This window comes from Notolepis coatsorum (genome assembly GCF_963971535.1).
Source record: "Notolepis coatsorum genome assembly, chromosome: 5".
Lineage (NCBI taxonomy): Eukaryota > Metazoa > Chordata > Actinopteri > Aulopiformes > Paralepididae > Notolepis > Notolepis coatsorum.
In genome coordinates this window covers 126,372,031-126,398,238 of record NC_140169.1, presented here as the reverse complement: position 1 = coordinate 126,398,238, position 26,208 = coordinate 126,372,031, and the positions used below count along the sequence as shown (strand labels likewise).

Genomic DNA, 26,208 nt, shown 5'->3' with positions numbered 1-26,208 from the left:
TTTCGACGTCTCATTGGTTCCCCTGGCTCTCTCGGACCACAAGGGGATTTTCCTTGTGGGAACCTTTGGCAGGCTCTCCACGAGAGCTCCCAGGTGGCGTTTTAACTCAACCTTATTAAAGAACGATGATTTCTGTTCTGAGTTCAGGAGTAAACTAGCTGAATTCTTGCAGATCAATGTTGGCACGGTCGATGACCCCAGGGTCCTATGGAACGCATTGAAAGGATTTATCAGGGGTCATGTCACACTTTTCGCCTCCAATTTGGGTAAATCCCGGTCAAAAAAACTAGAAGGACTGGAAACATTATATGCGGACCTATACGCATCTTTGCAAACTAACTATAGTGAATGACTAAACACACAACGTAAGATAGTCAAGAAGGAAATAAACTCCATACTTAAACAACAGTCTGAGTTCTTGATACATAGGACAAGGCAAAATTACTACTTTCACGGCTCCAGGCCTAGCCATCTATTGGCAATGAAAATACGCCCGAATGATCATTTCTCGGATATCCCCTCGATCAAGACGCGACAGGGTACAATCACTACTGATTTGAAAAAGATCAACGACACTTTTAAAGAGTTTTACTCACAGTTATATAGCTCAGAGGTTAATCTCGACGACTCTAAACTTGAATCGTTCATTGGCGGGCTTGAGATACCCCACATTTCTGAGGAAGAGGCTAAGGAACTGGGGAAACCGATCACTCTTATGGAACTAAGGGAGACGATTGCTGAAATGCAGAGGGGTAAGGCACCAGGCTGGGATGGTATTCCACCCGAGGTGTATTTAGCTTTCTGGGACCAACTGGGTCCATTGATGCTCGATATGATCAACTACGCTATCGAACAAGGGGAGTTCTCAAGAGATGTCAACATGGCGTTGATTTCTTTACTTCTCAAGAAGGACAAAGATCCCAATGATTGTGGTAGCTATAGGCCCTTGAGTCTTCTCGGGGCCGATTTAAAAGTGTTTGCCAAGGTGCTGGTCCGCCGCCTGCAGAGATTTATGACGGTATTGGTACACTGCGATCAAACTGGTTTTATCCCGGGGCGCCTGGCTGCAGATAATCTTAGGAGGCTGTTGCATGTAGTCGATAACAGTAAAGACAATACAGCTCCGTCCACTGTTCTGTCTTTGGATGCCATGAAGGCGTTTGACAGACTAGAATGGTCATACCTGTGGAAGGTACTTGAGGTCATGGGTCTTGGAAAGAATTTTATTCATATGATTAAAGTCCTGTATGCCTCGCCGTCGGCAATGATACTGTTCCACACTTTTCCCAGTCTCCAGATCTTCTAGACAGGGTTGTCCTCTGAGCCCAGGACTATTCGCGCTTTCCCTCGAACCATTGGCCCAATTTATTAGGCAATCGGAGGACATCATCCCCATAATGATCAATAATACACCACACAAAATTGCTCTCTATGCGGATGACCTACTGATTTTTATGGATGACCCTTCCCGGTCGGCCACAAAATTATTGGGAATAATCTACGACTTTGGTAAATTGTCAGGCTTTAAGATTAACTGGAACAAATCAGCCTGCCTACCTCTTAATGAGCTGGCCAAGGCGGTGCGACTACCAGCTGATATCCCCATAGTGGAACATTTTAAATACTTAAGTATAGAGATATTCCCCACGCTGAGTCAAACTACTAAGTACAACTTCACGGGTACTTATGATAAAATACGACAGGATCTAGACAGATGGTCGTCCCTTCCTAACTCCTTACAAGCCCGAGCTTCCATAATCAAAATGAACGTCCTGCCTAGGATAAATTTTGTTAGCTCAATGCTCCCCCTGCCCCCTCCAATAGACCACTGGCGCAAGGTACAATCGATGGTATCTAAGTTTATCTGGAATAACAAACGCCCGAGAATCAAAAGAGCTACTACTCAACGTAGGAAACAAGATGGGGGCCTCGCAATCCCTGATTTTAAGCTTTATTTCTGGTCCTTTTCACTGAGACCTCTGATGTGCTGGCTAGACCCTGTAGATGCTGTATCTTGGCGCTCCTTAGAAGCGGCGGCGGTATCACCGCTAAGATTGCAGGATGTGGTGTACTCCACTGTCTCTATTTCGAAATGCCGGCTGAGGTATGGACCGATCATAACTCACGTGATCCAAACGTGGCGTAATGTACAGAAGTCGTGTGGGGTTAAATGCCCATGGCACCTGGACTCTCCAATTTTTAATAACCAGCAATTACTTGTTGGGCACAAGCCGGTTAATATTCCTCAATGGCAGAGGAGGGGAGTTCATACTCTGGAGGATATTTATGATAAGAACGGCCTCCGTGCATTTCAGGACTTAAGAGAATTTTATGATCTTTCCCGGCGAGTCCTTCTTTCTTTACCTTCAACTAAGGTCAGCGCTGAGGGCGCATGGCGTGCCGTGGGCTCAAGCTTTGCACCCACACCACTTCCTCAGGCTCATAGTGGACAGGTCGACCTCCAGAGGGTTTGTCTCAGACTTTTATACGCTCTTAATTCAATCCACGTATAAAAATGTATCATTGGATACAATCTGGCGTGTGGATATCCCGGAGTTGGACCCCGAGTTTGACTGGGATGATGTTTGGGCAAATGTGGCATTGTCTTCCCGCAACCCCAATCACCAGCAAATTAATTTTAATTATATTCATAGGACCTATCTTACACCTAGGAAGTTATTTGCTATGGGACTGATAACCGACTCTCTCTGCACTTTGTGCTCTCAAAAGGCCACTGGCACTTATATGCATATGTATTGGGATTGCCCACCAGTGGCCCGCTTCTGGAGGTCAATAACGGACAAACTTTCAGATCTGTGTGGCTTAACTATCCCATTGACAGCTGTTACGCTACTCCTGAACGATATAACAACACTACCCGCGTCCGTACAACTGAAAAGGGTTGTCCTAGCGGGCGTTACAGCAGTGAAGAAGCTAATAGCATTGAGGTGGAAGGAGCCTGAGAAGCTCACAGTGATTAACTGGTCCCTAACAATGTTGGATGTGATTTATCTTGAGATATCCACGGCGCGGGTGATTGGGGTAGGGCAGGCTGGGATTGACCTGTGGTTCGCAGCAGCTGAGAAGGTCAGGACCGCCGTGTGCGGCTGAGCGGGGTTGGGGTGCTTGTTCGGGGGAGTCCGGCGGTCTCATGGGAGGGGGAGGAGGAAATGTCTTGTCTGTCTTGTCTTTTGTTATGTCTTGAATTTAACTGGGGATTTTATTGGGGGGCAGCTATTTAGCTATTTCTTCACTATTTGGTCATTTATTAGATAGCCCCCCTTGAAACCTTGAAATTTTGAAATTTAAAATTTAAAAAGGTTGAACTCTATTTTCTTTTTGTCTTTATAATTTATAAATTGTTATTTCTGTATTATTATTGTTGTTATTTTCCTGTGAAGTTCTGTGTATTGTGATTGTGGTTAATGTGTTGTCTTGTTTCATGTAATTAACACTTTGATCGCCATGGGTTAAATTCATAATTTACCATCGCTCGCCAGCTCTATTTGTCTATGGAGAAGTTCCCCTTCTTTGCAGGGCTATAACTTTTTAAATTCTATTGCTACATTGCCATTATTATGGCCCATTCAATGTCCTATATGTATTGTTCAGGGTGTAGCAACGTTAAACTTTTTCATTCACATATTCATACTAAAATATGGTCTAAAGTATAAGTATGTTTTTATCGTTTTCTGCAGCTTTCTTCAGAACGTGATTTATAGCTCCAAATGCATTATATTGATGATGAAATACAGTTTGGTAGCGATCGGCGCGAGATGAAAGATTTCAACTGGACGTACTTCTAGAATGATCCATGTATGATCTGATGATGGGCGGGGGATCGTTTATAATTCCGTGGGCAGCGTTAGATGATTCATCCAGAGTGGGTCATATGTTCATCATAGCAGTTTATATGGAATAAGTTAGAAAATAACGCTGAATCTTACCGTATGTTCCTCGCGCCGTTGGACGATCAGCGTGGAGTAGACCGTTTTCGATTATGGGATGTTGATCCTGATGAACCATTTGCAGGTTGTATAATACTATATACGTCCAAATAACGTTGTTTATTGAGTTAGGGCGAGCGATTGATCATCCAGTGTGTTGAGATGGAGTCCGGCTACCGATCGCGAGTGCCCGGAGCACATATGGATGGGCACTTCCTGTTTGGCGCGCCCCTCCCTCTTGGCCGATCTGCCGATCGGCCACCAGATGGCGCTCTCGAACCGTTAGACAGTTGAGTGGAGCTCACCAGTACATCTCAGGGCTCCGGAAAGGAAATATGATTTCGATGACAGATTTTTGAAATATTGACATCAAAGACGAGTTACGCCGTCTTCGGCAGAATGAGCATGGCTAGGAATGACGTGTAAACTCGTCCCCGGCGATCATAGTGTTAATAATAAAAAAAATAAATCAAAAAAAAAAAAAAAAAAAATCGACCATTATCCCGGTACCAAAGAAACCCTCTCCAGCAGGTATCAATGACTACAGACCGGTGGCACTCACCTCTGTGGCCATGAAATGTTTCGAGAGGCTGGTCAAGGATCACATTTGTGCCTCCCTCCCCAGTGATATGGACCCTATGCAATTTGCATATAGGCCAGACAGGTCCACTGACGATGCGGTCTCCCAAGTACTGCACAGCACCCTCTCTCACCTGGACCGTCAGAAGGGGGGCTATGTGAGACTGTTGTTCATTGACTACAGCTCAGCGTTCAACACCATAGTCCACACCAGACTGGTGAACAAGCTGATCGAGCTAGGTCTGAGCTCCGCTCTGAGCGCCTGGATACTGGACTTTCTGAGTGAAAGGCCCCAGGCGGTCAGGGTGGGGGGTCAGACCTCCAACACCATCACCCTGAGCATCGGGTCCCCCCAGGGCTGTGTTCTGAGCCCCCTGCTGTACTCACTATACACACATGACTGTGTGGCCAAGTTCAGCTCCAACTCCATAGTGAAGTTTGCGGACGACACAGTGGTGGTGGGGCTGATCTCGGACAACGACGAGAAGGCCTACCGGGAGGAGGTTGAGGTACTGGAACGCTGGTGTCAGGACAACAGCCTGCTCCTGAACATTGGTAAAACCAAGGAGCTGATCGTGGATTATAGGAGAGGACAGCAGGAGACACACACACCACTGAGGATTAACAGGGCTACCGTGGACAGGGTGAGCAGCTTTAAGTACCTGGGGGTAGAGCTGCCGCGATAACCGCATTACCGCGGTATCGCTGTTGCATCACGCTCACCGCAGAGTTAGGCTGAATACCGCGTCACCGCTGTTTTTTATCATAATAATAAAGTTGGCTTGCGGCTTGCGGCTCTGCAGATATACCCTACTCGGTTCCAAGCGACCCTATTGGTCCAGCCTGGCTCTGCGGCTCTGCAGATACCCCCTACTCGACGCCTCTGAACGAAAACAGAACGCCGCCATCTTTACTGCCTCGCTAAGGATGCATTTCATTCAGGATTTGTTTGCGACAGAACCAAGTGCAATAAACAAAAAAGAATGGATTCACTGTGTATTCTGCCTTATTTATTGATGAAACAAAACCGACATCAACCCAATTTACCACCGAGCGGAGAGTTTAGTGTCACAACAAGATCGCTGATGTGTTAAGTTTGTTGTTGTTATCCGATATACACGAGAGGTAACGTTAAACCCGGGTTTGCTTGGTAGAATACACAATGAGAGGTAACGTTAGCTTTGGCAGAATAGACGCAACGAGAGTCTGGTTAATGTTGTTATTGATTGATTGATTGAAACTGTGTTAAACTCTGGCTTGCTGCAAGCCCTCGGACATCTATGCCCACGGAGCTTTCAGTGTACACAAGCGAGCGGCGGCGGCCCCGCCTGCATCCCCATTCCCCAAACGGAGTAGTACCTGGCTGCAGTGGAAAAGGAACGAAGTACCAGGTGCCTAAAGCGGGTCGAGTCGAGTAGGTAATATGCAGTGGAAAAGCGCCATTAGACTAGAGGCAGGCTATAAGAGTAGACTACTAAAAAAAAAAAAAATGCATTCAAACTTTTTTTTTTTTTGTGCGCACTGTGCGGTAATTACCGCGGCGGTAGGAAATATTGCGCAAATTCGTGCGGTAAGGAAAATATCAATACCGCGGCAGCTCTACCTGGGGGTCCACATCGCAGAGGATCTGACATGGACAACACACAGACTCAGTCGTAAAAAAGGCGAAGCAACGCCTCTACCACCTGAGACAGTTAAGGAAGTTCAGAGTATCTGGGAAGATACTCCAGTCCTTCTACTCCGGAGCTGTAGAGAGCATCTTGACTGGAAACATCACTGCCTGGTATGGAAACAGCACGGCACAGGACAAGAAGGCCCTACAGAGAGTGGTGCGCTCAGCCGAGCGTACCACGGGCATTGCACTACCACCCCTGCAGGTTCTATACAACAAGAGGTGCAAATCCAGAGCCTGCAGAATAATGAAAGACCCACACCACCCCAACAACAGCCTGTTCATGCTGCTCAGGTCAGGCAGACGCCTGCGAACACCAGCTACTAGGACAGAGAGACTTCGGCTCAGATTCTTCCCTCAGGCCATCAGAGCCCTGAACACTGAACTCTCCACACACAAGCACACATGAGCACACGCACAACACACTCACTGTACACGCTCACACACTAGCAGCCACTTTAACATGAGCAGGCACACACTCACGCTGTACACGCCCACACTTAGGGCCACCAAGAAGGGTCACTTTAAAAATAGTATAGTATAACCGGAGATTGTATAAATTATCATGTACAGAAAGACACTACCAAAGGACCCAGTAGGGCCTCCATGCTCTGTAAATAACGTATGTACATATACCGATATGCCCCAACATGTTACTTGATTATTGCACAATGTTACTTGTTTATTGCACAATGTTGATTCTATTATATGTTATTTGCACATCGTTGCGGGCAAGACCACCCGCATTTCATTGTATACTTGTATGCCGTGACAAATAAATCTCTTGACTTGACTTGACTTTACTCACATTGAACTTGACGATGTCATAGATCAGGTAGCGTGGGACTGGTTGACCGTTCACCTTGTCCACAATCATCTCCTGTGGAAACAAAGAGGCAGAGCAGTTAGTGACACCTAGAGAGAGAGACAGACGGAGATAGAGAGAGAACATACACACAGTTAGTCATGTGTGTGACACCTAGAGAGAGAGACAGATGGAGAGATAGAGAGAGAGCATACACAGTTAGTCATGAGTGTAACACCTAGAGAGAGAGAGACAGATGGAAAGATAAAGAGAGAGAGACAGACAGAGATAAAGCATACACACAGTTAGTCATGAGTGTAACACCTAGAGAGAGAGAGACAGACAGAGATAGAGAGAGCATACAGTTAGTCATGAGTGTGACACCTAGAGAGAGAGACAGACGGAGATAGAGAGAGAGCATACAGTTAGTCATGAGTGTGACACCTAGAGAGAGACAGACAGATAGAGCATACACACAGTTAGTCATGAGTGTGACACCTAGAGAGGCGAGAGAGAGAGACAGAGATAAAGAGAGAATGAGGAGAGAGAGAGAGAGAGAGAGAGAGAGAGAGAGAGATGAAGAGAGAATGAGGAGAGAGGGAGAACAGAAATAGAGAGAGAGCACACACCCTGATGGATAAGCAGATATAAAGATGCATGAGAGTAGGGCTGGAAGGTTTACCGAATATGAAGATATACAGTCATGGACCCATGCAAAGGTATGGGTTTTTACTATTCAGTCATCAGCAATGTATATATACTAGTGTTGTCAAAAATATCGAAGTATCGATACATATCGATACTGAATATTTAAAACGGCTTCAATACTCATTTCCCGAAGTACCGATACTTTCTGCAGTATCGGTACCAGCTGGCTGCTCCCGCAAGTTGTTGACAGACAGACGCGCTGCCAGAGCCTTGCCCTTCCGCCTCCTCGCTCAGAGCAACAGACACAAGTTGCTGCCTGCTGCAGCCTCCTCGTTGGAAACGGGGTAGTTGTGTCGAGTTCATGCGTGTACTGGTGTAGTGGGCTCGGCTTGACGTTACTCCGTTTCCATGAAGTGATAGGTGGCCAGCTAGCTAGCATTAAGCTAACGGAGGAACGACAGCTAACGTTAGCTAATAATAGCGTTGTTTACAAACTGAAGACAGGGCTGCCTGCACGGCTGTGAGGGGGAGGAGGAAGAGAGAGAGAGAGAGAGAGATATTTCTCCGGAGCTATGCTATGCTATGTAACGTTAATAAATGCTCCGAGCATAGCTCCGAAGAAATCTCTTTCTCTCTCTCTCTTCCTCCTCCCCCTCACAGCCGGGCAGGCAGCCCTGTCTTCAGTTTGTAAACAACGCTATTATTAGCTAACGTTAGCTGTCGTTCCTCCGTTAGCTTAATGCTAGCTAGCTGGCCACCTATCACTTCATGGAAACGGAGTAACGTCAAGCCGAGCCCACTACACCAGTACACGCATGAACTCGACACAACTACCCCGTTGCCAACGTTCGGTCGAGCGGAGCCGGAGCCCATCCTACACCAGTACACGCGTAACGTTAATAAATGCTCCGAGCATAGCTCCGGATAAATCTCTCGCTCTCTCTCTCTCTCTCTCGCTCTCTCTCTCTCTCGTCATAACTAGGAAGGTGCGCTCAGTAGACCTAAAATCTCCAGCAGCCACTCTCTCTTTCTCTCTCTCTCTCTCTGATCTAAAGATAAACAAAGGGTTTTAAAAGTGTATTTATCTTCTCGTATAGTACCAGAGAGAAGCTGAGGAGAATCAACCAGCAACAAAAGCAAAATTTGTTAAAAAAAAAAAAAAAAAAAAAATTATAATAAAAAGAAAATTAGTATAATTTTTTTTTTTTGGTATTGAAAGTATCGAAAGTATTGATACTTTTCAAGGTATCGTATCGAAGTCGAAATTCCAGTATCGTGACAACACTAATATATACATAGTAAAAAATTTATAAATACTGTGCATTTTTAAAGGAACACGCCAATATTATGGGAAGTGTGCTTACCGTCTTCTCCAGAGTCAGGCAAGAAAATAGATACCAATTTCCTCTCTGTGCATTTAAAAAAAAAACTTTACAGATGTGTTCCATAGACTCACAGGAATTGTGTAAAGTTGCCCAAATAGTGAAAGGAATAGCAAGACATGTCCCCTTTAATACGGACCACTAGCCTAGCTTAAAACTCAGAGCGATGTTTTTGGCCAACGCCTACTAGGCTAGTTGGTTGGTATCCGCTTCCATCCATTAGGCTTGCCGCCTCGATAGATGCCTTCAAATCTAGGCTCAAAACCCACTTCTACCTACTAGCCTTTCCCGTTCACTGACTCATGCCCTGTTTTCCTATGTGTTTGCCTGTGTGCCCTCCCATAAAACGGAGTGTGATTGTTGTCAATATGTGTATCTACCCTCTGTACAGCACTTTGGTTGACACTGGTCATGTTAAATGTGCTATATAAATAAATCTGATTGATTGATTGAATATATAAATTAGGCTAGCTTGCAGCCGGATGGATAGCCTTCTACTGTACACACAGAAAAGGAATTGGTATCCATATTCTTGTCCGACTCTGGAGAAGACAGCAAGCACATTTCCCATAAAGTTGGCGTGTTCCTCGTGTTGAGAGGGAGGACAGAGCCACGGCGCGTTTCTCCAGTTATTTTGAAATGTCTTTAGTAACGTGTCAGCGTCATATGATGTTCTAAAATGGTGTTTAATTAAAATAATTGCGATTATGATTTCTGCCATAATCAAGCAGCCCTACATCACAGCATGCCGAAAACATCCCCATTCTCCCAGGAATGAGTTGTGCAAAAGGGAAGCGATGAGAGTGAGCCGGGGTAAGTGCTCTCAAAGGGCCGTAGCGCGTGGGGGGTGGGGGGCCTGCGGCACCACACAGCGCAGGACACGGAGGAATCGGGACGAACTGAAGACGGTCGTCAGGCGGCAAAAATAGAAACCCTGCATTCATTATTCAAGACTCTCTAGTTCAGAACCAGGTACATTGGAGCCGTGCACATCGCTGTTGACACGTGATTGATCTTCATAGCGCTGTTATGCAACCATGCAGTGAAGGGGCGGCAAGCAGACAGACATTTAAATAACATCATAACATCATATCGTCAGGAACAGCGGTATGACCGTTCAGATGACCGTCTGTAGTGTGGTAGCGAAATGGTTAACCTTCTGTAGTGTGGTAGTGAAAGGGTTAACCCTTTGTCGTGTGGCAGTGAAGGGGTTAACCTTCTGTATTGTCGCAGTGAAAGTGTTAACCGTTTGGTAGTGTGGCAGTGAAAGGGTTAAAGAAAGTGGGAACCGCCAGCTCAATAGCAGAGTTTTCTATGCGCTAGGATGCTGCACTTTCGAAACTGATCCACTGCATGCGCACACACACACACACAGACACACACATACACAATAATGCACCAGGTGGCTAAATCTAGTGTTCCATCTACACAACAAATGGTGTAAAGTTCAGAGAAACTACAAAGGCAATTCATGGGGGACAATGGATCAGATTGTGAGTAAAGCCGGGACTCTAAAGTGTGTCTATAGTCAAGAGCCACAGGCTGTCTGAACAAAGAGCCAGTAGCATCAACACATGAACCAGAAAAACAACAAGGATTCAAAACAGCCCCTGGTCCCCCCCAGCAGGGGAACTCAAAAGTGTTCTGAAAACATTAAAAGTAAAAATGTCTTACATATGTACTTATTTTAAATACATACACATTGTACAATTTTGTAAATACATCAATATTACTTATGGCTATAACATAACGTACAATATGTACCCTTTTCCTGTGGTGGATTAGTACTTTATTGACATTATTTTAAGGAAGACCAGGCTGTCTGAACACAGGGGCCCCTACACACCAACCCCACTGTTGCCCAGAAACCTTCGGCCGACTGTTTGCCACCGATAATCTCCCAGACTGTCTCACACCAATGACCGGGGTGTTGCCCATTCTGCACAAAAAGGTTTGGAGGGGAGGGGGGGGGGGGGTAACTCAATGTCGCAACACAAATGTATGCCCATATATGGACCAAGTTTAGGGTGACCACCTAAACAGCTGTCACACTGCCCTCTGTTTTTCTCCCTCGTTGACAGAAATCTATTTTAAATATCTATTTTAATCATTTTGTCATTATTAACTGTTGTTTTTATTTGTTTTTATATAATCCCACCATATAAAGTGTCTTTGGGTAACCAGAAAAGTGCTATTATAAGTATGATGTAGGGATGTCCGATATTATCGGCCTACCGATATTATCGGCCGATATTGGCATTAAAATGTGATATCGGAAAATATCGGTATCGGTTTTCAAAAAATATATATATATATATATATTTTTTTACATTTATTTAACCTTTATTTACCCAGGCAAGCAAGTAAGAACAGATTCTGATTTTATTTATTGTCAAAAGAATGCATAATGTGTTAATTCCACGACAAGAGATATGTAATGTTAATTACCTGAAATTATTCCGTTTTTGGGGGGGGGGGAACCCTGCATATATCGGTATCGGTTGATATCGGTATCGGAAATTAAGAGTTGGACAATATCGGTATAGGTAAAAAAGCCAATATCGAGCAGCCCTAGTATGATGTATTATTATTATAATTTATTATTAAAGGAAAACTCCAACATTTTGGGAAATTCGCTTATTTGCCATCTACCCTGGAGTTAGACAAGAAGATGCATACCTTTTTCTTCTCTGTGCATGCAGTAGGAGTAGGAAGACGTTGGGAACTAGGCTAATGGAGGAACCTACTTCCAGTGACTGACGCTAAGCTAGGCTAACGGTGCACGTCTTCCTACTCCTACTGCATGCACAGAGAAGAAAAAAGGTATGTATCTTCTTGTCTAACTCCAGGGTAGATGGCAAATAATTTCCCAAAATGTTGGCGTTTTCCTTTAACACTTTCTGTGCCAAAAACGGCTTTTTACGTTTCTGGGTAGTTTTTCCTTTTTTCCGATATTTGTATTCATTATCCATCCAGGGAGCCTGGTGTTACCATAGGGAATGAGTCTGAGATTGCCAAAGTGCAATACCGGCCGCATCCAGCTAGACGGCGGTATCGAGCACCCATTGAAACCTTGTATCTTGGCCTGTGCTTCGATCTAATGTCTCCGGGTCGGCTATTTCTTTTGGGGGGGCAAGGGGAGCCGTTATAACGGTCGGATTGAGAAGAATCAAATGCTCCCGATGCATGATGTGTGGTGGATTATGTTGGCGACACGATGGACATCAATACTTGGAATCGCGATCAGATAATTGGAATATTCTTTTTGGGGTACATCCTAGTCAAGGTAAGGGCTATATGATATCAATCTTGCGTTGATCCAAGCATGTCTTCACCTCGATCCGAACGGGTGTGTGTAACGTTAGTCCACAACACATGCCGTTGGTGACGATGAAAGCATTAAAAAACGACCCCCCCCCCCCCCCCCCCCTTTCATGCATTCATGATGAAACATAATACCTATGATATAGATTTGATTTGAGAATAATAGCGGGTCCAGGCAAGAAACGGCAACGGTTATACCGTAATTCCTCTAATAGTAACCGGGTCTCAAATACAAGCCGGGTCTCTATTAATGGCCGGGTGCGCTCTTGAGCTAAGCAATTATAAGCCGGCCTCCTAATACAAGCCGGGTTACTAATATACTGAGCTGCATACTGAGCTAGTTACTTGATTTCACTTTGAAAACGTTGAAATGACCAGTGACCACCTGTAATTGCACTGTTTACTATTTCATACAGTACTTGGTTTCAATAAATGAACCCAGTACATTTTACTGGATTCAAACTGACACAAAATGTTGATTTATTCATTATGATCCGTTTGAAAATTTGAAATATAGGCCTCCCTCTTATACAGGCCTCCTCCTAATACAAGCCTGGTACCCGCTACAGTTGAAATAAATACAAGCCGGGGTTACTATTAGAGGAATTACGGTAGTATAATACACGCATAAGGCTATTCCTCAGCATTTCGGGAATTACCCCAGACCGATCTAAAAACATACTTATATTCACCACGGTATAACGTGCGAATGTATGCATGGAAAATCTCTTTTTTGCATCTTGACCGGAAGAAAGTCACTGTCAAATGACCATAGTATTATCCATAGCTGTAATATAGAACATAGTTATAACTCTACAAACAAGGTGACGGACTCCTATCTTTTAAAGCGTGGCAGTGCATAGATGGGGCCCGAAAACAGCGTGACACCCAATGTGTTAAGAGTAGCTCAAAATGGCAGATAAAACTGTCTGAATCAGATGGATAATTCAATGTCCAGATTATTTTATCCCATTTCCCCTTCCAGTTCCCAATATCCTGCAGTTTATTAAGGAGGAGACAGAGATGACAGATGAAGGAATATAGTTAGGACTAGGGATAATGTGTCGACTAAAGTTACAACGACTTTCAACGATTACTCTGTGTTGACAGTAATCGGAAATCTTTTTTTCCCCCTTTTGTAATGGCCTATTCAAAACATTCAAAATAAAATAAAAACGAACTACTTAACGGTTTACCAAGTCATAGTCATACCTTTCTTTGCAAATGAGCCTCATTGCAAAAACACTCCAATTCACAAAGATCAACGCTAATTGCCACATGCAGTTAAAGTGAAGTTATTTACGTCTTCAGAGAGTTGGTGGTAACTAAGCACATTTATAAGGGATGTCATGGCTAGCATCTCCGGTGATCCGGTGGGTTAGGTAATAATCACAATAAATAGAATAGAACCGTAAACTCATATGTTCCAGAATAAACTTTGTCAGGTCCATGATGAGTCAACGCTGGAAACACGGTCCATGAAAAGTTTATTCTGGAGTATATGAGAATGCGAGTTCTATTCTCTTAACTAAAAAAATTATTATCTGATTTTTATTTTATTTTTTGTCTAACCCTAACTAACCTTACTGTCATGCACTTATATACTATATATATTATACCTAATATACTAACCTACACTGTAGCACTCAACACTTTGATGAACATTACTCAGCTGATAGAGTTGTGCCCTACCTGATGACTTGTCGTACAGAACTTGTAAGTCGCTTTGGATAAAAGAGTCAGCTAAATGACTAAATGTAATGTAAATGTAAATGTAACTAAACATTAAATACAACTTAATTTCTCACTCTAAAGATATTCCTATGTCTGAAAATATTTCCGGCCTAAAGATTCAGCGACAGGTCTGCTCAAACTAACAGGAGCCAATTGCACACCATATGGGCGTGGTTGCGCTAGTTTATCATTTGCGCAATATCTTTAGTGAATTATGTCCTTAAAACGGAGCACATAGTGGCCGCAAATCACACGCAGTTAACACTTTGAGTGCCACTCACGGCTAATCTCGTGTTTATGATAGTTACGTTGAAAGCCACTCACGAGATTTCTCGGAATTTTATTATTTTTAGCGATCTGAAATCATATTGCATCACGTGAGCCTACCCTAGCCTACCCAAGGGCCGCCGGCGATCAGATGTGAAAAAAGCGCCCCCTATCGTCTCCCAGATGACATCAGGGATTTTGGAATGGACTCAATGAAAATGGATGGGGGAAAAAAATTATTCCAGTCCACATTTTCCAGTCCACTGATGCAGCCGGGGTTACCAGAGTTCATTCTGGAGACTCTGAGCCGCGGCAAGCATGAGTTCTACTGTATACACGTTAGATCTATACACTTATCGATTTTTTCGAATGGTGATCAGGAATTGGAATATACCAGTTGGATACCATCTGATGTCAGGTAAGGAATCTATGTTATCAGTGTTAGGATAATCAGACTCGTTTTGATGAAGATATAAGCTTTTTTCTGATATGTGCTCCAGCGGTTTCACTGTAAAATCCATGAGGAAATGAAAACGGCTATTATCAGCGCGCGCCTCGAATGTGCGTGCGTGCACGTATACTATTGATCATCTAGCGTTTATTTGAAAACGATTCATAAATAGGCCGACAAATATCAACGTTCTGGAATATTCCAGTAAAAGTCGATTATCACAGAATGGCTGTTTTTTTACCTCAAAACGGGTGCTTTTCAAAATGCTCTCAAACGGAAATGAAGCGATAAAAAACCAATCTGCCTTGACAGCACTGACTGGAAAATGATTCTTTGATAAGCAACGGGCAGATTAGACACATAGCCATAATTAAAAACATAGATTAGGCGATATTAACGTTAACATGGGCGCCGATGGTGGCATTCAAGCACTAAGTCGTGCGCCCCCTGGTGGCACTGAAAGTGTTAAGGGTGATATTAGAGGCCGCAATCCATTCTTTGTGAATTCTCCCCATAGTGTTTTTTTTTATAGGTCTACATCAATTTCTTTTTAAAGAACACAAAAAACGTGTCGATTTATACCTCCGACAAGTCGACTAGCAAAATAATGTATTGTTCACATCCCTAGTTAGGACCATCAGTTACACTTTGCATTGGTACAACTGGGCAACGACTTCATTTTCCTTCGCAAAACAGCTCAACACTCCTCCTGGTATGGAACGTTATTGTCTCTTGTGCAGAATCAGAACATGCTGTAGTACTGTGTACACACATTGGCGTCTCCTCATCTTTACAGCTGATTTATCAAAAGACGTGCAGGCAATAGGCATCAAACCGTCGCCTATAGAGAAGATAGGTGTGTCAAGGCTTTAAAAACAGACCACTTCCCACCTGCTTCAGGAAGGCACAACACTAATGTGTTGTCATAAAACAGCCTGCCTGAACAAAGACGCTACATTTACCATCTCGATCGGCAGCCGTATAGCTGGGAGGGAGAATGCATAATTTGCATGAAATAGCTCCACTCTGGGAAAACAAGACAACTCGCATCTCATCACACCCGCCCACCACACACACTGTACTAATACCAGCACCGAGGCATCTCTAATCAAATCCAGTGCAGAGGACATTAACATGCGCCGAGATAACTATAATGTCTTTTCCCTGTTAGGGAGGGTGATAATGACTCATGTCTTGTGCACCTGCTGCATAGGAAAAGCTGGGACCAGAGTGAGCGACCGCACATTACAAGCATTCCAATAAAAACCCAGGCCCATTATTACATTGTGAGGATGAGTCACCAACAGCAACCCAGGGAGCTTGTCGCCGTGAGCAGACACTATAGACTATACAATACACACAGTTCACTGTGGGGCAGAGTAGCACTGCAAGTACAGCATGATAAATACAGATGATTCTAGGACATTCTAGATGTCGACCTTTCTGCTAATCATCCTCAACTTGTTGTGGGCATTGCTTTATTTTTTCTTGGGTTAATAATAATAATAATAATTTCAATTTGTACCGCACTTTACATTTGTGAAAATCTCAAAGTGCTACAGGAGATAAAGATAAAAAGTTAAATGAATAAAAACCATTAAAATGAATAGAACAACCAATGAAATGGAAGAACATAAAAATAAATAAATAATAATAAAAATGAATAGAAGTAAAATTTAAAGTAAAAGAATAATTCAGGCAAATGCCTTGTTAAAAAGAAATGTTTTTAGGCCCCTTTTAAAAACCTCAACGGACTGTGGTGCTCTCATATGGTCTGGGAGGGCATTCCACAGCCGAGGAGCAGCTGAGCAAAAGGCCCGGTCGCGTGAATACTTTCGGCAAGCAACAAGCCCTTCCGCGTTGCTCCGATTGGCCGAGCGAGCGCATGAGCCGCGACGCGCTCCTCAGCCAGGCAGGAATACTAAACTCCGCTTAACGCAATTTATACAAGTGGAAGTATTGATTTAGCCGTAACGAATCATTAAAAAATATATACCGTTAACTGGAATATGTTGTGCCTTTACACATATGTTGGATTATGTAATTGGTTTGTCATGACAAACCAATAAAAAATCGCGAATTAACCGGTGGCTACAACAACACAGTAACTACATGCATCATTGTTTACAATGAACGGTGGGGCTAATCGAAAGGACTGGACACGGATGCGTTAAACAGCAATCAATTAATTTAATATAACAGTCCGGTTCTGCGTTTGTTTGTGTCTGTAGATTGTTGGTGAACAACTAACTTTCGGTTAGTTTAACTTGTCCGTGTCCAGTCATTTCGATTAGCCCCACCGTTCATTGTAAACAATGATGCATGTAGTTACTGTGTGTTACGATGGCTGAGAAAAAAACATCTGATGAACCCAATACTGGTAAAATAGAGTCCTTACCTCGCATCAGATGTTCTGCAAAAAGATGAATCCAATTCCTGATTGCCATTCCAAATATTGATCGCGTTTATTGATCCAACGTTATAGCACCAAAACACATAATCTACGCTGCTCCGAGCCTCGCTAGGGAATGTGATAACACGATACTGCTTGCCAGAGATGGGAAAACCCCGGACCGGACTTTTTTTCGGAGGCACATGCCCACCCAATCCAATTCAATGATGTGCATTACCATCCGGGAGACGATAGGCGGCGGTATTTGCCCTTTTCGAGATCAGACCCATTCACAATGATAACGTCAGGCTGGATGGATGAAAAATTAATGGATATCGCTAATAAAAGAAATAACGATTAAACGACGAGAAAACTAGTCATTGGCACTCAACGCATGGCGAGTTAGCACGACTAATCTCGTCGTTGGCACTCAATGTGTTAATGTTATTCACCCCTTCCCCTTGACATACTGGGGTTGTAACAGGCTGACATAACGGTTGCAGAAGATCTTGGGCAGATGAAGGCAGCCACACTGGTGATGGCTGATGTCTGAGGAGAAGTCCCCAACTGTCTGTTATTGCACCTCTGCACACACAGCTACTGGAGAAGATGATGCCATATCAGGATGTGACACTGTAGCATCGTACTATGGGTTTGGAAAAGGTCATCAAAGCCCTGAAAGCTGGTTACAACCTATCAGCCATTGGCAATGTGAATGCACAATTCCAGCAAGTCCTTGACCAAGCGACTGCCTTCATCTCAGCCTGTTATGGCATAATAGAGAGCACAGACATGACACACACAAGGCTACTTGTCTGGGGGGAGAAAAATGGGAAAGGACATATGTCTTCACCAAATCTCGCTGCTCTACCTCCAACAAAGGAAGCGTTCATTGAAAATGTGAAGAGGGCCCACTTCCAAGCGTACCTCTGGCGAAATATCATTAAGAATCTGCCACCTGCAATGAACCCAGAGGAATTTGGATGGAAGAAGGACACCTGTAACAGGGCACTGATCCCAATCCACCTACCAGAAAATGTAAAACTTGTCCCAGACTACATCCTGAAGATGATCCGGTGTGGCTGCAAGAGTGAGGCCCTGTGTACCTCGAAGAAGTGCAACTGTAAAGTGCATGGTTTGCCATGCACAATGTTCTGTACATGTTTCAGGGTAGGATGTTCAAGACCCTAATACACAGTATGTGTTGTGAAGGATCAGATTAAACCAAATATATATATTTATTCATGGATATATATTTAATAGTATTTGTATATCGTTTGATATCCCCTGTATATTCCTTGTACAATATGCACTGAATATCCCTTTAGTCTACTAAACAGCCCATAATAGTTTCATTCTACCATTGGACGAGAACCTGGCGCCAGCAGCCATGCCCCTTGGTTCAAGTTCAATCGTGCCGCCCAACATGTCGTGGCAAGCCCGGTTCCGCGTAGGAATACGTCTGGCGAAATATGAATGGTACTATTTGTTCCCAGCGCATATATATATGGCGCAAGTAAAGTAGAACTTTCTTTTAGTCCATTAGTTCTTTACCCTCCAACCGAGTAACAGACGCGAAGCCTCACCCACGACGCACGTGTGGTGCAGTAAGGCCTACTTGGCCTCAGAATAGGCATTGAGACATCGTGTGGATTAATAGTTGAATTGTCATAGTTTGGCACTATACCGTCGAGTTGGACGTATTTCTATTAAGCTAATAATAGTCTATTATGTATGGTGCATCGTTCGGTTAGAGTTATAAAGTGAGCAGTACCCCCATCGTTCCTGACGTTATCTGGAGTCTTAACCAGGCTGGGCAGACCACGTGTGGTGCTTGCATCCGAGGAGCTCCGGGCCAGGACCTGTACATTGGATTACTTTACCCGGACGACGGCGAGCCTTCCACGGCTTGGATTATCTACATGCTTTGGGTGCTTTGATTATTCCATGGATAACAACCAACACTGCTGAGTGTTGGAACTACCCCCCGGAGAGGAGTCCAGGTGAGACGGCGCTCTACCCCGAGTGAGGTCGCCTCACGTCTCTTCGTTGTGGACCGGCAGCTACCGGGTAGAGGGTCCAGCTGTATTCATCTGCGGACCGAGGTTCTGTGGGCATCGTGTTCAGGACTCTGAATTCTCCCAAGAAATCGTCGGCCAGATGGGATACCGCCAGCGGCTCTTCTAACCCCCCCCCCTACTGTCTTACAACCAGCGGGACCCCCCCCCCCCCTTAGTGTATCCAGCTATAATCATTTAAGTATCATCGCTATAGTTCCCTAACGAACCAGGTTGTATATTTGCTCCCTGCGTAACCAGAGATTGGACATTCAATGTTGATTTACCTACGAATACTCATTTGCCATACAAGTGCATTTCAAATCATAAATGTCATTAAGTGAACGTTGTATATACCCTTTGCTATATAAAATATTCGATTTATACATTTGTGTGGACTTCGTTTCATCAGGTGGGAAAGTGTTCATCATATCTATATCATGTACTGGATGGCCAGAAGTTAAAGTACAAGCGGTAGTGGTTTAATAATACCATACTTATCAATACAGTCAGGGAATTGTACCCCTCAGTTACAATTGGTCCTTCGAGCCGGATGGTAACTAGTGTAATATTAATATAGTGTTATTAATATTGAAATGGCCTATGATGAACACTCCACGAAACGGTCCTCCTAACGTAGAACGCCCGCAGCGCAGACGACAGCCACCTCAGTACTTAGAGGATTACGCTGTCAGTCAACTACCTAGCCTTCGACAAACGGTAAACGCGGTAAAAGTAGAAAGTAAAATTATGTCTGACCTTAACGACCAGGTTTCCCCGACCACAGAGGCCCTAGTGGGTTCTAATGTAACTGACCAAGCTCACGGTGGGGACCAGGAGGGAACTGACATGCCTTTACCCCCCGCCAATACCGAAGAAGTAGTCCCCGACCAGCCCCGGGAGGAAGACAACCCTACAGAGAGAGAACTCTGCACGGAAGAAGAGGAGGAGAGCGCCGAGGAAATAGAGCCCCAGGACTCCCCAACGAGCGGCTCACCCAGGAGCGGCTCACCTCTACAACCGTCTTCCCCCAGCGAAGCGGAGAGGATGCTACAACAGGCGTTCCTCGTCAGCCTCTACCGAACGCGATCGACTTCAGGGTGAACGCGATCGACTTCAGGGTGAACGCGATCGACTCCAGACACAGCAACGGAGCGAAGAAGAGCGCATACGCCTGGAGATGAGACGCCTTCAGACGGAAGAGAATATGGCAAGAGACCGAGCAGACACCCAGCGCGCCGCTGACGGTGCCCAAAGAGAGGCAGAGCGCGACCTTGCTCTCAACCAGCGAGACCTCGCTCTCATCCAGCGCGAAACCGAGCGCGACAGACTACAAGCCGAGCGCGACAAGTTACAAGCGCAGCTAATGGAGCAGCTGATCCTCAAGGCAACACCCTCTCCCTCCGCCAGGGGTTCAAGGAACTCGTCGAGACAACAGTCAAGGGCAGCGTCTCCTAACCGAGCAAGCGACCCTGAACTTGACCAACAGACCAAGCCTATACCCCCCGCAGACCCCCTTCCCAGACCGGTCCAAGCGAGACCCAGCTACAAGGAAGGAGCGGCATACACTGCGGAGAAGCTAAATAAACGACTACAGGATCTAGAGGACCTGATAGAAGAAGAAGAGGGAGAGGAGGAGAACCAAGCCCGACGACAGCACAGTACTCCACCGGACCAGGAGGTCCAGTACAGCCCAGGCTATACCCCCGCGGCGCTGCGCTACAGACCCCCGACTCTATTCACGGGTGAGCACGACGCACGACCAGCCCCGAGGAATAGCACCTGGACCAGCGGGCCATGGTACCCTGTCGGTACCAGCCCACAGAGAGGCGCAAGAGGAGACTCGCCTAGGAGGTCTCTCCCCCAACGCTCGCCGATGTATCAGCCATCCACGGCGTCATACATTGCCACGCCGTCGTTTCCAGACTTCACCTATGAGAATCGAGCACAGTACACGGAGCTCCGGATGTGCTTAGAGACAATGATGGTGGATGTCGCTGATGAACGCCACAAGTATGCAATATTACTGAAGCACCTGAAAGTACCGCGAGCGCACAATATAGCGCTAGCCTATGCCACCTCTACGACCCCATACACCGCGGCCCTAGCAGCGCTGGACCAGAGATATGGACGTATATGGGATTACGTAATCCAAGAGATAAGGCATATTGATCGCCTACCCCCAGCAACAGACAATCGCTCATTAGACGACCTGTCAATCAAAGTGCAGTCCCTGGTAGGGATGCTGGGAGCGCAACGGGAAAAGGGCATGCACGAGCTATACGCCAACTCTAACGTCGAGAGGATTCTAGAGAAGCTGCCACCCGCAAGACAAGAGCGTTTTAGGCGGCAGAGAGACTACCGGGATCCTAACGGCCCCGAACCATCCCTCCTTGATCTAGCCGACTTCCTGGCGAGAGAAGTCAGCAGCTTACGACTGGATACGTTCGGGCGGAGCACGCCAAGCTCCAGAGAGGGACCCAGGAGAATAAATGATGGAAGAAGATCGGTGACTGTCATGCACCAATCAGAGTCAGTACCGAGCAGTAAGAGCCACAGTACCCCCTCGAGAAAAGAGAAGTGGAAGATGGTGTGCCCCTACTGTGAGAAAGAACACTGGCTGTCACAATGTGACCTGTTCACAAAGATGAATGCAGAAGAAGTGAGTCAATGGATAAAGTCCAACAGGCGCTGTTACCGATGTGCGCGCAGTCACATGGCAGCCGAATGCCGCCTAAAGAAAAGGTGCAGTCGGTGCGACGGAGCCCATCTAGATATACTACACGACAGTAACAGAAGACGGCCTTCACCTGCACCATCGAGCGGCACCAAGGCAAGTGTCATGTACATTGACCCCGCCAGCAGCAGCGGCGCCCAAGTGCTCTTAAAGGTAGTCCGTGTGACATTGAGCTACCAAGATAAAGTCATGGACACTTACGCTGTCCTTGATGACGGGTCAGAGAAGACCCTTCTGCTCGCGTCCGCTGCGGCCCAGCTGGGACTGCGGGGGAGCGAGAACCAAATGACGATTCGGACAATAAGAAGAGATTTAAAGACGATAAAGGGCGAGAATGTCTCCTTCACTATCGCAGCAAGCGGGCAGCCAGAGCGACGGTATAGGATTACAAATGCTTTCACCAGCCAAGAAATAGGACTATCGCAGTACACCTACCCCATCGCCAAGCTGATGGATAAATATGTGCACCTGCGTCAACTACCTATCCCGCTCATAGACGGCGCCACCCCGACCCTGCTGATAGGCTCCGACCATGCAGACCTCATCGTCCCGATTGACCGGGTCCATACAGGACCCCGAGGCTGTCCTGCAGCAGTCGAGACCCGCCTAGGGTGGACACTACAAGGCCCCCTCGCTAAATCTCTCAACCGAACAGCAGCCACTAGCTGCCTCCACTCCAGAGCGACAGAAGGAGACACCACACTCCTGCAGCATGTCGAGAAGAAAATTGACTGGCGACGTTGTGCGCTGCTCCGCGCCTCCCTGATCAAAGACGGCTTTGATCTCCGGCAGCGGGCCAGCAGCGACCCCCCAGTATTGCGCAACCTCAACCCAGAGGTCGCAGAGGACCCAGCAGCAGATGAAGAGGTCCGACAGTGTGAAGAACAGTTTCTACGTGGACAACTGTTTACAAAGCGTTTCGACTCAAGAAGAAGCCGAGGCTCTCCTAATCAAGCTACGCGCCTCCCTGATCAAAGGCGGCTTTGATCTCAGGCAGTGGGCCAGCAGTGACCCGCACGTATTGCGCAGCCTCTCCCCCGCGGACAAGGCTGCCAGCAGCGAGACCTGGATGGCGACCATCCCAGGAGAAGCCCAAGAAATGACACTAGGACTAGTCTGGCGCTTCAAAACAGACTCGCTCCACTATAGACACAAACCCCTGACTCCAGAGCAGGGAAGGTCGACGGCGACACCGACCACCAGACGGAGTGTGTACAGAACACTCGCCAGACAATATGACCCGTTGGGATGTATTCTACCTTACACCACCAGGGCAAAGATGATTGTACGAGCACTATGGGACAAGGACCAGGGCTGGGACGACCCAATACCCGCACACCTTGCCTCCACATGGAGAGAGTGGGAGACGGAGCTCCGCTCACTCCCAGGCGTTAATATACGCCGCAGCTACTTCCCATCCACAGTGAGGCCAGAGACATGCAAGATTGATCTACACGTCTTCAGCGACGCCTCCGAAGTAGCCTATGGATCGGTGGCCTACTTGCGTGCCCAAGAGAAGGGAGGAGAGATACACACCGCTTTCATCCTGGCTCGCTCAAGAATAGCCCCACGAAAGCAACAATCTATCCCGCGTCTAGAGCTCTGCGCAGCCCTAGCAGGAGCGCATCTAGCCACGTTAATCCAACGTGAACTCACCATTCCGGTGCACAGAACAATCTTGTGGTCAGATTCCACGACAGTACTCACATGGATCAAGTCTGATTCATGCAGATACAAAGTCTTCGTGGGAGTCAGAGTCACCGAGATTCAAGAGCTAACAGAAGCAGCGAGCTGGCGGTATGTGGACACCAAACACAACCCAGCTGACGTCATCACCCGGGGAATGTCCCTGGATGACCTCACCCGTCGCAACATCTACAGTGACGGACCAGAATTCCTCAAGCTCCCGGAAGAAGAGTGGCCTACGCCCACCCCACGGGAAGCAAGTAAAGAGGAGGCTGAGAACAAGAAACCTATGTTCTGTGGACTGAGCACAGTCGCCTCCACAGACCCCAACATAGATGACTGCATTACCCTAGAGAGTGCGCAGCAAAAGACATTCCTGTGGCACCACCCAGAGATTCAGTCCACCACTGACATTTCAGCAGCTGACTACGAAGAAGCAGAACTTCTTCTACTACAACGAGCCCAGAGAGACTCGTTCCCTGATGAGCTAGACTGTCTACAGGGAGGAAAGCCCGTCCCATCAGACAGCAGACTGCTCCACCTGGCACCCGAGAGTGACGCCCATAATCTCATCAGAGTGGGTGGTCGCCTGCGGAGAGCCCCCGATCTACCGGATGACATTAAGTACCCGATAGTCTTGAACAGCCGACACAAGGTCACAGAGCTGATCATAAAGAAATACGACGAGGATGTACACCACGCAGGAGCAGAGAAAGTCTTCGCGGAGATCAGACGTCGCTATTGGATACTTCAAGGAAGAGAAGCGGTGCGACGCTTCCAGCGAACCTGTCTAGACTGCCGAAAGTGGCGCGCGCAGCCCAGCATACCACGGATGGCTGACCTACCCCCCTGTCGCCTCCGACTCGGCGACAAGCCATTCCACTCCACAGGCATGGACTGTTTTGGCCCGTTGTATATAAAGAGAGGAAGAGGAACCGAGAAGCGGTGGGGTATTGTATTTAAATGCATGACCACCAGAGCGATACATATCGAGCTCCTTCCGACCATGAGCACAGACTCATTCCTTATGGCCTTCCGAAGATTCACATCACGGAAAGGAAAACCGTCTACATTGTTGTCTGATCACGGGACAAACTTCAAAGGCGGAGAAAGAGAGCTGAGAGAGAGCTTCCAAGCTATGGGCCCAGAACTTAAGACCCACCTCGCTCCATCCCAGATTGACTTCCAGTTTAATCCCCCGAACGCACCCCACTTCGGTGGAACCTGGGAAAGAGAAGTACGTTCTATAAAGACAGCCCTGTACGCCGTGCTTGGGGCCCAGACTGTGGCGGAGGAAGTCCTAATGACAGTCCTCACGGAGATCGAGGGAGTATTGAACTCCAAGCCCCTCGGTTACGTCTCCAGTGATATAGCAGATGTCGACCCAGTCACCCCCAACACACTCTTAATGGGGCGGCTGGACCCCGCGCTACCCCAGACAATGTACAGGCCTGAAGAAGCGAACGGCCGAAGAATGTGGAGGTACAGTCAAGTGCTAGCTGACAAGTTTTGGAGCAGCTTCCTACTCCACTACCTACCGTCTCTACAGACCCGCCAGAAGTGGGTAAAAGAGAGAGACAATTTGACAGAAGGAACAGTCGTCATGATTATCGACCAGTCACTACCCAGAGCTATGTGGCCGGCTGGCCGCGTAGGCAAAGTAATCACCGGTGCCGATGGCAAGGTCCGAGCAGCTGAAGTGCTCGTCCAAGGGCGAACTTACACACGACCCGTGGCGAGGCTAATAGAACTGCCCCGACTCCCAGACACTATCGATGATGACCATGACCCCATGACTTTGTGAGTTGACTGACCCTTACAGCGGACCTTGAGTGGTAGACAGTGCGGTTAATCTGTCTCTGCTTAGCTAATTAGGTGGGACTAATTAGGGGGCGGCTGTTGTGAAGGATCAGATTAAACCAAATATATATATTTATTCATGGATATATATTTAATAGTATTTGTATATCGTTTGATATCCCCTGTATATTCCTTGTACAATATGCACTGAATATCCCTTTAGTCTACTAAACAGCCCATAATAGTTTCATTCTACCATTGGACGAGAACCTGGCGCCAGCAGCCATGCCCCTTGGTTCAAGTTCAATCGTGCCGCCCAACATGTCGTGGCAAGCCCGGTTCCGCGTAGGAATACGTCTGGCGAAATACGAATGGTACTATTTGTTCCCAGCGCATATATATATGGCGCAAGTAAAGTAGAACTTTCTTTTAGTCCATTAGTTCTTTACCCTCCAACCGAGTAACAGACGCGAAGCCTCACCCACGACACACGTGTGGTGCAGTAAGGCCTACTTGGCCTCAGAATAGGCATTGAGACATCGTGTGGATTAATAGTTGAATTGTCATAGTTTGGCACTATACCGTCGAGTTGGACGTATTTCTATTAAGCTAATAATAGTCTATTATGTATGGTGCATCGTTCGGTTAGAGTTATAAAGTGAGCAGTACCCCCATCGTTCCTGACGTTATCTGGAGTCTTAACCAGGCTGGGCAGACCACGTGTGGT

At 46.4% G+C, this 26,208-nt stretch overlaps 1 protein-coding gene across 2 annotated transcripts in view; it reads right to left on the bottom strand.

Moving 5' to 3' along the window:
• rngtt (RNA guanylyltransferase and 5'-phosphatase) overlaps positions 1-26,208 on the bottom strand; it is a 348,813-nt gene that overhangs the window by 231,174 nt on the left and 91,431 nt on the right. For both annotated transcript variants that reach the window (XM_084314923.1, XM_084314924.1), the window contains exon 10: positions 7,007-7,078. In XM_084314923.1, the coding sequence (XP_084171049.1) occupies positions 7,007-7,078 (72 nt within the window). The remainder of the gene's footprint in view (positions 1-7,006; positions 7,079-26,208) is intronic.